Genomic DNA, 13,644 nt, shown 5'->3' on the forward strand with positions numbered 1-13,644 from the left:
ATATATCTTAAACTGAAATAAAAATGCATGCGGTACAGTATCTAACTGGTGTTTGTTTGTTATTATTTCTCTCCCAAAATGAACATGAGAAACAGTCATGAGTTTCAGGAGCCTACAAAGCCGTCAGCTCCTGGATCACAGAAGACCATCAATCAGAGACCATCACTCCATTTTCTGCTGTTTCAAGTAGTGTCAGGACCTCTGAATCCAAATCATCCTTTACTCCAGCTGATACTGATACCTTTCTGGAGAAGGAGTAACAAGAGGAACCCTAGAGAAATAGGGGGGCAATTTCCCAGTGCTGGGAGAACCTCTGAATTCCTTTAGCATTGGGAGCAGTTCTCCGCCTGTGACTCAAGAATTCCCAACCTCCTGACCAAGAACCATGACCCTTCCAAATGTGAGGTTGATGAATGTTTGCAACACAGGACTTTGAGACTGCTACAAAGGTTAAGGCATTACTGCAAAACACTATAAAGGAGAAATTTCTTTAAAGGGTGGGGGATTCTCCTAAAACAAAGCATAGTAAAATGAAAACTAAAGCAAATGCTGCAGTTACCATATCACAGGCATTTTTCAGATACAAAAGACTGTAAGAGCCATTTAAAAACACTGTTTACTAAATGTTTAGCAAGAAAAGTTATTTCAAGTTACCTTTCTAAAAAGTTGTTTTCTTTTGAAATCATGTTAATCGGCTTTGAATGCTGGACTAATGAGAGTCATCCCCCAACACATCTTGTGTCCATTAAGAAGGTCCAGATAAAACATTCATTTAAAAAGCTAATTTTATCAGATATAAAATACCCAGATGGTATGGCAGATTTCTTCTGAATTTTCTACTCAACACTATAAACAACCAAAAAGCCACACCATTCTTCAACCCTCCAAACCTCATACTTCCAGGGGCATGGAAACAAAGCTTCCCTTGCTATTAAGAGCAGCAACTGCTGTACTGGCTGAATTCAAGCAGCCCTGCACTGGAACTGAAGTGGGATGGTTTGTTACCCCCATTCCACCACTCTGTAGTTAATGATCTTTCCAGCCAAAATTGTTAGACGTGAGAATCACAAATGCTAAAAACAAAAATAAACTTTAACCTAGGTTAAGACAACAGAGGACCAGGGAAAATGTTTCTCAAATTGGATTTACAAACTAGAAAATACTTAGAGATTCTAGAAATGTCAGTCAGGCGCAATGAAGTTCATGGCTTGGAGTGACACTTCGGGCCCATACTAGAAGGGGCAGGAGACAGAGTAAACGTGTATCAGGTTTCAGCAGACCTCATGGAAAACTCCACTATGTCTTAACACAAACTTTATACTGCAATCAAGACCAGCAATTCATTACATGTCTTCAAACCAATAGTTCTGGTACATCTTGAAAATTCGTTTTTACCTCTTTCCACATAATGGTATGCCACATTCCATTTCTTAACACTGAAAAAGAGAAAAATAAAGTTTTAGTTAATACTGGTAATAAATTGAATCAGCTTCCTAAAATCCAAAAGCCTTCTCTTGGAATTCCATTTATTAATTCTACCATACCCTATCTTTTGCCATGATGGTGCAACACCATCATGGAACACCAATCCATGTACCTCTGTAGCATATATATATATATATATATATATATATATATGCATACACATAAATGTTTATTGTATGTAAGTTAACTTACATACATACAATAAGTATGTAAAAAAAATAAGTATATAACTTATTTTCAGCCCAGAAGAAAAAAAGCCTGCTGTTACACAATTTTTTAAAAATCTACACAGCTGTGCGCGGTGGCTCACACCTGTAATCCTAACATTTTGGGAAGCCAAGGCAGGCAGATTGCTTGAGCCCAGAAGTTCGAGACTAACCTGGGCAACATAGTGAAACCCATCTTTACTAAAAATACAATAATTAGTCGGGGGTGGTGGTGTGTGCCTGTAGTCCCAGCTACTCAGGAGGCTGAGGTGGGAGGTTCACCTGAGCCCGGGAGGTCAAAGCTACAGTGAGCCATGATCATGCCACTCCACTCCAGCCTGGGCAATAGGAGTGAGACCCTGTCTCAAAAAATTAAACAAACAAACAAAAAATTGATGCTGTAGAAATCAAACAATAAAAAGCAGATGAGGGAAGTAAGAAAAGATTACAAATGAAGGACATGAATGCTTAGACTTTTTATGGACATAAAAACTGTCTAGTTCCTGAAAATTACAACCTTTTCTAACATTCTAAAATACATAAATCCTGTTCAAATCTTAATATCAGGACTAAAATTCTGTTCAATTTGTTTGTTATTTTACTATTTCTTTGAAGTATTTTATAGATCATCTTCTCAATTTATCTCAATACCATTCACTACTTATTTAAAATTCCTTAAATGCAGGCCTTACTCATAAGTTTTCCAGTAGAAAAAGTGATTCAGCCTGGGAGCTTACCTATTGTTTTCTTTTTGTTAACTGCATTATCTGCTTTGTGTCGCTTCTGTTACAGAAAGAGAAAAAAATAGTTCTAACATTCAAAAGTTCCACATGAATAATTGAAACAGCAAACAAAGCAATCAAGAAATGACAGGGGAAAAAGAAACTAACTCCCAGTAATGCTCATGCTATAAAATTCGGTTCGACAATTTTGTGATCCATCAGCACTCCCTGAGTTTAGAAGTGGTCTCCTCTGGTTTCAATTATTTCACTTTGGTTCTAGCACATGGAAGTACAAAACTTTCTACTCCTTGCTTTAGATCAGACTGAAATGATTATTCAGTGTGACAAACCCAGCAACAAACAGCCAACTTCATTTTCTTGATAAAGTAACTTTGTTTCAATGTGTACAGGTTAAGGATTCCTTATCTGACATGCTCAGGACAAGAAGTATTTCGGGTTTCAGATTTAGATGTCTCTGGGATGGGACCCACGTCTAAACACGAAATTTATGTTTTATATTCACTTTATGCACATAACCTGAAGGTAATTTCATACAATATTTATAATAATTTTGTGTAGCCATCACATGAGGTCAGGTGTGAAGTTTTCCAGTTGTGGCATCATGTTGGTGTGCAAAAAGTTTTGGATTTGGAAGCATTTCAGATTTGGGGTTTTTGGATTTAGGGATGCTTAACCTGTATTATATTTATTTGCACGCCTATTCCCAGAAAGATGTATATATGTGTGTGAAAGCAAGTGGGGTGTGTGTGTGTGTGTGTGTGTGTGTGTGTGTGTGTGAGAAAGGGAGAAGGAGAGGAAGATCCAGAGACAGAGAGACAGCACACAGATGCGCGTGCACGCACGCGCACACACACACACACACACACACACACGAGTGGAGACAGAGCAAGAAAGAGAGAGAAAAGGAATATAGTTGTCATAGCCCATGAACTTGGAGACACACTAGGATGAGTGTGAGGGGAGAAAATTGCCTCAGGCACCATGAAATAATGCTACCATCCTAGACTGCAAGGCAATCCTTCATTTGCTACCCAAATTAGCAAGCTCTAAAGCAGGCTATAAGGAGCATCAGTGATAAAAATCAATGGGGCTCTAGAGACCTAACATTTGAAAACAAAGTTTGAATTGTTCAGTATCACTGTACAGGTATTTAGGACACTCTGAGTATACATTCCTCCCCCCAAAAATACTATCAGGCATCTAGAGAGTCTGGTTAAGCTATAGCTCAATTTCTTGCCTTAAATATATCATCCAAGGCAACACACAAGTTATGATCTATTGCATACAATTATTTTATTATCCAAAAGCAAAAACTTACAAAATCTTCTACAATCTCTTTGATGCCTGCAATTGTTAAAATAATGATCAATGGCACCAGGGTGGTATATCTTCCTGTTGGAGATACATCTGGAATTTGCTGGAAGATAAGAGACCAGAAGAAGGAAGTTGGCACATAAAAATCGTCTCCACAAAAAGGAAATTATGGCACTCATGGCTCACACTGTTGAAGTTCTGTTCCATTTCTGTTACTCAAAAATAATTACCTTACTTTAAAAACTACCTATGTATTTTACATATTTTTAAAAATTTTATCCAACATTAGTTATGTGTTTGGAACAGAAAAAGGCTTAAAAGTATGGCCCTAAGGCCTCTTTGCAATGCCTCTTTCAGTCACTGCAATCATCCTTAAGGCCATACCAAAAGAACTCTCCCTATAAACAAAGTCAAGCTTGTTCACTCTATGCAACAAGGACTGGAGGAGGGAAACAAACTATATTACAAGATTGTAACACTTTAGCAGTTCAGGAATCTTTTGCAAAATCTCATCTTACATGTAATTAAGGTTGTGAATTCCAAGTAACTGTTAAAACCATTACCTGTAATAAGGCAATGAAGAGGAAGAAGGCATTAGCAGCTCTTCTAATCTGCTCATACAAGAATCGAGGTAGAAATGTCAACACGCTGTACTTGGCCGTACTGTAAGGGTAAAGAAAAATAATACCATCAATTATAGATGTAAACTCTAAAACACAAGAACAAGAAGTTTCAAAAGCTTTACAAATGGTTTTAAAAAATGTTTCAAAACTTGGGACAAGGAAATTGCTGTGTACGTTCTCCTAAAGACCTCTATTTTGTAAAATGACATCCCTGATGAGAAAATCTTCCAATGCGGGCTTTGTTTTCCACACAAATGAGCTTCTTTAATTTTCACACAACATAAGCAGAGACATCTACCCACCTTCTAGGTGCTACATGCTATGAACCACAGGCGGAGCAGTCTGCAATGCTGCCATCCTAGACCGCAAGGCAAAACTGTGAATAACACTTCAATGTTCCCTCTGGGTACCCACCACAGATGTTTCATGCTTCAACCACACTCAAATAAATTACACCTGTGCTCACACTTTTGCTTCCACCTAGGACATCCTCTCCCTTCCACCCTACCTGTCCCTCCATGACTAAAGTGTCCTTCCTCCCACCCAATCTTACATCTTCCAGTAAGTCTGGTCAAATTTATGACTCTTCTTCATGCAAGCCCCAAGTACAGTGTTTACATCTATATCACATAGGTGTAATGCTTTGCTTTGTACTTTGCCTATCCCCAGATTATGGGAACGACAAGAATGTTTACTTCAATCTCATATGTGCCTAGCACATAGCACATAGTCAGTGAACAGTGAAATAACCCAAAGGCAAGATGAACCAAACCAGCTATGGCTGCTCACAAGTTTTATTAAAGTTTGTACCATAAAAGTACCTATATGATTCCTAGCTCACCCTCTGAAGACATCACTCTGAGCCTACTCTTAATTACAATGTATTCTAGCAAGATTACCTAGCAGGTTTTTAATATATAACAAATTAAAAGCACCACAATAGAAGGGCAAAGGGCTCAGGAGACAGAATATACCAGAGGCAAGGTACACTACTGTGAGCCCGGACAGCAAAAAGCCTGGAACAACAGAGTAAAACCAAAGCAGACTACTGAAAAATACAGCAACCAGAGGTCACTTGATGGAACAAGAAATAATCCCACTGCCAGCAGTCCCATCTGCCACTGCCTCAGAGAAAATCACGCCCCATGGTACAATGGCCTCGCAATTCACAATACAGTGATCGGAGTTGTCCTCAAAGACAAAATCGTTTTTAGCGCCTTCTACCTAAGGTGCTAAAGATGTATGTGATGTTATATGAAGACCACCTTTAAAAGAGTCAAAACTTAAAGAATATGAAACTTGAAGGACTATCCCTGAATTAGCTAGAAATTTGCTGACATGGATCTCCTCCTTGTTTACGTGGCCCTATGGCATAATAGGATGTCACTGTGGAACTTTGCCATACAGAATCAACTGGCTGACATTAAGCTAATTAAAAAGTTGGGAAAATATACCAAACTCATGTATGTGATCGCTCACAACACAAAGTTTTCTTAACTACGGCGTAGAGGACAAAATCAAATGGAATATCATGCATACCTCTACAGCAATCTTGACCAGTGAAATAAAGCAATCAACATTTATCAGCCAAAAACAAAAAGAAAGTTCACACGCATTGTAAAATAAGAGTGTAGAAAGTATCGTGCAAGATGGTTTGATTATAGCATTTGAACCTGAAATTCCATCTGTATAAAACTGATACGCATGCACACAGCTGGCATATGACCCCAACTATATATGAACATTTTCCACTTGAGCAAAATGCTGACTGTGCTTTGGGACCTACGTATTTCTGAGAACCATGAAGATGGAGAGTTAAGGAGGAAAGAAATCCTGTTTGTGGCAAGAAATGAAATATAAAGGGGTAGAAGTGGAGAGGGAAATGCATACTTTTACTCTGCTAGAACTAGAAAAATGAGCCCAAGTGCTTTCATCCTGAGATACAGTAAGCATGAGCAATAATTCAGAGAGACTAACATTTACCCAATAAAAGGCTATTAATGTGGCATTAAAATAATTGTCAAAATATACAACCTTTAGCTGTCGTGTTATGGAATTAAAGATACAACACTACAAACAGCTAAAGGCAGCACCTGTCAAAACAAGTCTACCAGAATATTTCAGGACAGTGCTTTTCGAATATGAAGGTACACACCAGTCTCTCGGAGAGCTTGTTAAAATGCAGATTTTGATTCAGTAGGTCTGGGGTGGGCCTGAGATTCCACATTTCTTTGTTTATTTATTTATTTATTATTTATTATTATTTTTTTTTTAGAGACAGGGTTTTTCCATGTTGGTCAGGCTGGTCTTGAACTCCCAACCCTCAGGTGATCCATCTGTCTCAGCCTCCCAAAGTGCTGGGATTACAGGCATAAGCCACCATACCCACCCAAGATTCCACATTTCTAACAGGTTCCCAGGTGAGTTCAATGCTGCTGGTGCAATGACCACATTTTGAGTAGCAAGGATTTAGGATAGTTGCTGAAGAGGTAAATTTATTCAAATTTCTTATTTGAATTCAATTCAGCAGAGCACTATAAGGTGTAATATAATTAAGTTTCTGTTTCTAAAATGTTGGTGTGGAAGCAAGTTTCTGGTTCTAAATGTTGGCATGGCTTTGTTTCCCCAACAGAAAACAAAAACCAAATTTACAGCACTAAGGTTATCACCACCAATATCCCAGAACTAAAATACAAAGATGAGACAGTCCTCAGTGCCACAGAGAAGTGAAAAAGCTCCAAGCAGATGGTAAGATAAGGGGACAGCCATAGCCAAGATGCCCCTCTCTCCAATCCGCCAGCACCAAGCACATGGAAAATTTCTCCCTGACTCTCAGCTTAACACTGGAAAAAGTAAAATCAAGGTAACAAGCAGCTTCCCCATCATCCTGAGTTCCCTGGCACGATACCTGTTCCTACCTCAACTCATAGGAAGCATGGGGAATGCCTAAAGGAAGAAATATCACTGGGTACAGCCAGAGACAAAGTTGGGAGGCAGTAACCTAAAGGAAAAAGAAAGAAAATTCAACAGGTAAATTACAATGACTCTCTAAGCAAATATATACAATTTAAAAAAAAAAGCCAGACAGAAAAGAATAAAATAACTAAATAATTCTCCAATGCAAACACATAGACATACATTCATAAGTGACAAGAGCAAACAGGGAACCATAACTTCCCCCAAACAGATGAAGCAAGGAACCAGTGACTAAGCCTAACAAGATGGTGATATGTGATCTCTCTGAACAAGCATTCAAAATAGCAGTTTTAAGGAAATTCAGTGATTTTCACAATAACCCAGAAAAGTAATTCGAAAATTTATTAGAGAAATTTAACAAAGAGATTAAAATAATAATAAAAACAAACAGAAATCTTCAAACTGAGAAATATATTTGATGCACTAAAAAATTCATTAGAAACTGTCAGTGGGAGAATGGATCAAGCAGACATAAGAGTACATGAGCTCAAAGACAGGCAATTTGAAAATACATACAGAAGAAAAAATAATGAAAAGAAACAAAGATTGTCAACAAGATAGAGAAAATTACCTCAAAAGACAAAGTCTAAGAATCACTGGTGTTTAAGAGGGAGTTATATAAGAGCAAGGAGTAGAAAGATTTTTCAAAGACGCCACGGGAAACTTTGCAAAACTTGAGAAAGAGATAAACATTCAGGTGCAGGAATGTCAGGGAACGCCAAACAGATCTGACCCAACTAAGACTTCCCAAGGCATATAATAATCACATTCTCAAAGATCAAGGACAAAGAGCAAGATAAAAGAAGCAAATAACATATAAAGAAGCTTCAATTCATCTGATGACAGACTTATCTGTGGAAAGCAAACAGGCCAGAAGGGAGTGGAATAAAATTTTCAAAGTGCTGAAAGAAAAAAAGTTCTCATCCAAGAATACTGTATCCAGCAAAGCTGTCCTTCAGCTATGAAGGAGAGATAAAGGCTTTTCCAGACAAACAAAAGTTGAGAGAATTTACCATCACCAGACCCATCTTACAAGAAATACTAAAGGAGTTTCTTCAATTTGAAAGGAAATAAAAAAACACTAACAATAAATCAGTAACAAGAGGAACTCTGGAAACTACACAAACACATGGAAATTAAACAACATGTTCCTCAACAAATTTCTTGAAACAAATGGAAATGGAAATATAACATACCAAAATCTACAGCATACAGCAAAAGCAGTGGTAAGAGAGAAGTTTATAGCAATAAACACCTACATCAAAAAAGTAGAAAGACTTCAAATAAACAACTTAATAAAGCGCCTTAAGGGATCAGAAAAACAAGAAAAAAACCAAACCACAAATTAGTGGAAGAAAAGAAATAATAAAGGTAAGAGCATAAATAAATAAAGTTGAGATTTTAAAAAGTACAAAAGATCAATGAAACAAAAACTTGAATTTTTGAAAAGATAAGCAAAATTGACAAATCTTTAGTTGGACTAAGAAGAAAAGAGAGAAGACTCAAAACCAGAAATGAAAAATGCAACATAAAAACTGAGACCACAGGGGAAAAAAAATCATTAGAGACTATCACGAACAATTATGCACCAACAAATTGGAAACCTAGAAAAAATGAATAAATTATAGGGCACATAAAATCTACCAAGACTGAACCATAAAGAGGCAGAAAACCTCAACCAATCAAAGAGGGAGAAAATCTCAACCAATCAATAACAAGTAACTAAATCAGAACCATAATAAGAAGTCTCCCATTAAACAAAAGTCCAGGACCAGATGGTTTCACTGCCGAATTCTGTGAAACATTTAAAGAACTAATACCTAGCCAGGCAAGGTGGTGTGTGCCTGACATCCCAGCTACTCAGGAGGCTGCTGAGTTGGGAGGACATAAGCCTGGGAGGTCAAGGTTGCAGTGAGCCAAGATTATACCACTGCACTCCAGCCTAGGCAATGAGAGTGACATTCTGACTCAAAAAAAAAAAAAAAAAAATCTCCTAAAGCCTTCCAAAAAAATTGAAGATCAGGGAATACTTCCAAACTCATTCTGTGAGGCCAGCATTACCCTGATACTAAAACCAGGCAAGAAAACCACAGTCCAGTGTTACCGATGAACATAGATGCAAAAATTCTTTTTTGTTTGTTTGTTTGTTTGTTTTTGAGATAGAGTCTAGCCCTGACGCCCAGGCTGGGGGCAGTGGCATGATCTCAGTTCACTGCAACCTGTACCTCCTGGGCTCAAGCTAGTCTCCTGCCTCAGCCTCCAGAGTAACTGGTATTACAGGCACATGCCACCACTCCTGGCTATCTTTTTGTATTTTCAGTAGAGACAGGGTTTCACCATGTTGGCCAGGCTGGTCTTGAACTCCTGACCTCAAGTGATTCACCCACCTCGACCTCCCAAACTGCTGAGATTACAGGCATGAGCCACCGCACCCAGCTAGTAGGTGCAAAAATTCTTAACAAAATACTAGCAAAATGAATATTAGAAAGATTATTCGCCATGATCAAGTGGAATTCTTCTCAGGGATGCAACGATAGTTCAACTTATACAAATCTATAAATCTATATGACATTAACAGAGAACCAAGAATAAAAACCATGTGATCATTTCAGTAGACACTGAAAAAATTATTTGACAAAATTCAACATATCTTTATGATAAAAGTCCTCAACAAACTAGATATAGAAGAAACATACTTCAAAATATTAATGGGCATGCATGACAAACCCACAACCAACATCATACTGAATTGGGAAAAATTAAAAGCCTTTCCTCTAAGATCTGGAACATGCTAAGGATGCCCACTTTCACCACTGTTATTCAACATAGTATTGGAAATCCCAACCAGATAAATTAGGCAAGAGAAAGAAACAAAAGGCAACCAAACTGGAAAGGAAAAAGTCAAATTATCCTTCTACACAGAGGACATGATCGTAAGTTGCAGAATACAAAGTCAATATATAAAAATCAGTAGCATTTCTATATGCCAACAACAAACAATCTGAAAAATCAAGAAAACAATATCAGTTACAGTAGCTACAAAGAACCTAAAATACCTAGGAATCAATTTCACCAGAAAAGTAAAGAATCTATATAAGAAAAACTACTAACACACTGGTGAAATAAATTGAAGAGGACACCAAAGAATGGAAAAATATTCCACATTCATGGATTAGAATTAATATTGTTCAAGTGATAACACTACTCAAAGCAATTTACAGATTCAATATAATCCCTATCAAAATACCAATGACATTCTTCACAGAAACAGAAAAAAAATTCTAACCTTTATATGGAACCACAAATCTTGAATAGCCAAAGCAATCCTGAGCAAAAAGAACAAAGCTGGAGGCATTACACTACCTGACTTCAAAATATACTACAAAACTATAGTAACCAAATCAGCATGGTACTGGCATACAAATAGACACATAGACCAATGGAACAGAATAGAGAAGCCATTGGGAGGCCGAGGTAGGAGAACCACTTAAGGCCTGGAGTCTGACACTAGCAACATAGTGAGACCCCATCTATTAAAAAAAGAGAAATAGAGAGAGCCCAGTTATATAGTCATGCAGTTATAGTCAACTCATTTTAACAAAGCCACCAAGAACATACAGTAGGGAAAGGACAATTTCTTCAATAAATGATGCTGGGAAAACTGGTAATTATATACCAAAGAAGAAATCTAGACCCCTATCTCTCATCATACAAAAATCAAATAAAAACAGATTAAAGGCTCAAATCTAAGACCTGAAACTGGAAATTACTAAAATAAAACATTGGGGAAATACTCCAGGACATTGTCTAGACAAAGATTTTTTTGCATAAGACCTCAAAAGCATAGGCAACCAAAGCAAGAATAGACGAATAAGGTTACGTCAAGCTAAAAACCTTCTGCAGAACAAAGAAAACAGCAAAGAGACAACCCACAGAATGGGAGAAAATACAAGCTATCCATCTGACAAGGGATATATAAGGAGAATATAACCAGAATATAATAAGGAGCTCAAACAACTCAACAGCAAAAATAAATAAATACGGTTTAAAAATGGACAAAAGATCTGAATAGACATTTATCAAAAGAGACATACAAATGGCCAACAGGAAAATGCTCAACATCACTAATTATCAGAAAATTGCAAATCAAAACCAGAATGAGACATCATCTCACTGCAGTGTAAATGACTATTATTAAAAAGACAGGGAAGATTAAATGCTGGCAAGGATATGCAGAAAATGAAACCCTTGTACACTGATGGTGGGAAAGTAAGTTAGTACAGCCAGTATAGAAAACAGCATGGAGGTTCCTCCAAAAACCAAAAATAGGACTGCCATATAATCCAGCAATTCCACTGCTGGTTATAGATCCAAAAGAAAGAAAATCAATACATCAAAGAGATATCTGCACTGTCGTATTTATTGCAGCACTATTCAGAATATTCACAATAGCGAAAATGCAGAATCAACCTAAGTGGCCATCAGTGGGTGAATGGATAAAGAAAATGTGGCATATATACACCATGGAGTACTATTCAGCCACAAAAAAGAACAAGGTCCTGTCATTTGCAGCAACATAAATGGAACTGGAGGTCATAATCCGGGCATAGAAAGACAAATATCACATGTTCTCACTCATATGTTAGAGCTTGAAAAATGGATCCCATAAAGAGGGCAGACTGGTGGTGACCAGAGGCCAGGAAGGGTGGATGGAGGAAGAGATGAAGAGAGGTCGATTAATGGGTACAGACGCACAGTTAGGCAGAGAAAATAAGAGCTGGTATTTGAAAGATCAGCAGGGTGACTATAGTTTACAATCATCTGTCATACACTTCAAAATATCTAGAAGATAATAATTAAAATATCTAGAAGAGAATACTTCAAATGTTCCTAGCATAAAAAAAGAATATTTAGGGCATTGATATCCCAATTACCTTGATTTGATCTTTACACATTATATGAATGTATCAAAGTATCACACACCTTTAAAATATGTGTTAATACAACTATTATGTAGCAACTTTTTTTTAATGTAATAAGATGAGAGATGTTTTACCATTCACTCTGCCAGGGGAAAAACATCCCCAGGGGTAAATGGGTGAATGACAGAACTTCCCAACAGGATAGTTTATTCACCCAAGTGAATAAGCCAACCCTCCCCTAAAGATATTCCCTGTCGTGGGATGAAACACATGTTGTGGCTGCATCACTGCCCTCCCAGCTATCACAGCAAGGAGGAGCTGTAGCAGCATGGAAACCCAAGATCTTAGAGCTTGGGTGCTGGAGATAAATGACCAGGAGCAAAGAGGAACATTTCTCTGTGATTCACTCTGTCTCCCTCTAAATATGAGGCCAGTGTTTCCTGAAATTGGGTGACATGAAGATGTCAGGGGTTTATCAAAAATTCATCCATCCCTTCATCCATCCATCCACCATGTGCAATAGATATTTCCTCAGCCCTAATTATGCACTAGGGCAGTGTGCCTGGCCCTGAAGATACTGAAGGGAACCAGGTGGTCAGAAACGCACACCCTCAAGGAGATTGCACTCTAAAGGAGAAACGAGATTTTAAAAAAAATAAACAGAACACACATCAGCATAGATGGTGATGAATACTGCAGAGGAAAACAAGTCGGGGAAGGCGGATACAGAAGGATACACCTGCTGGGACTGGCAGGAAGGGATTATTTTCAACAGAGTGGCGAGGGGAGGTTTCACTGGGAAGGTGAGCTGTGAACTAAGCCCTAAAGGAGATGAAGGAGCAAGGAGCAAGTCTCATGGACACACAGGGAAGAGCTTTGCAAGGGAGGGGACAGCAGGTGCAGAAGCAGCAAGGTGGGAGAGCTCCCGTTGCTCCTCCTGTAGGAGGGACAGTGAAGAGCCCAATTTGGGCAAGTGGAGATGGAGAAGCATGAAGAGAACTGAAATGGACAGGACAAAGGGCAAGCACATTGGCCTTGTCACTCATGTCGACACACTGGCCTTTTTCCTTTCAGGAGATGGGAAGGTCTGGAGGCTTTCCAGGAGAGGGCAAAACCTGAAAATAATATCCATCCACAAACCCCTCCTCTGAGGGCCTGACTCATGGGGTGGATCTTGTTACATGTATGTTGGACATGCTCCTCTCACTAAATCATAATTAGGCGCATATGGGAAGCAATCCATTAGGAAATGGGGTCTGGCAAAACTATGGGTCTGTGTCTATCTGATCCTTACAAATAACACGGCACCATAAGACTCTGACCTCCAGAATGCGGCAGAAAGCAAGAACCCACAGACAATGCCAGAGTCTGATTT

The 13,644-nt window shown here is 38.3% G+C and overlaps 1 protein-coding gene across 3 annotated transcripts in view; it reads right to left on the reverse strand.

Moving 5' to 3' along the window:
- ATP8A2 (ATPase phospholipid transporting 8A2) overlaps nucleotides 1-13,644 on the reverse strand; it is a 643,075-nt gene that overhangs the window by 500,496 nt on the left and 128,935 nt on the right. For all 3 annotated transcript variants that reach the window (XM_032260055.1, XM_032260056.1, XM_032260057.1), the window contains exons 3-6: nucleotides 4,312-4,411; nucleotides 3,753-3,851; nucleotides 2,429-2,474; nucleotides 1,396-1,436 (exon numbers count right to left, since the gene is read on the reverse strand). In XM_032260055.1, coding sequence (XP_032115946.1) covers nucleotides 1,396-1,436; nucleotides 2,429-2,474; nucleotides 3,753-3,851; nucleotides 4,312-4,411 — 286 coding nt within the window. The remainder of the gene's footprint in view (nucleotides 1-1,395; nucleotides 1,437-2,428; nucleotides 2,475-3,752; nucleotides 3,852-4,311; nucleotides 4,412-13,644) is intronic.

The sequence above is a fragment of the Sapajus apella genome, unplaced genomic scaffold (assembly GCF_009761245.1).
Source record: "Sapajus apella isolate SASKATOON/1434 unplaced genomic scaffold, GSC_monkey_1.0 scaffold114, whole genome shotgun sequence".
NCBI classification, from domain to species: Eukaryota; Metazoa; Chordata; class Mammalia; order Primates; family Cebidae; genus Sapajus; species Sapajus apella.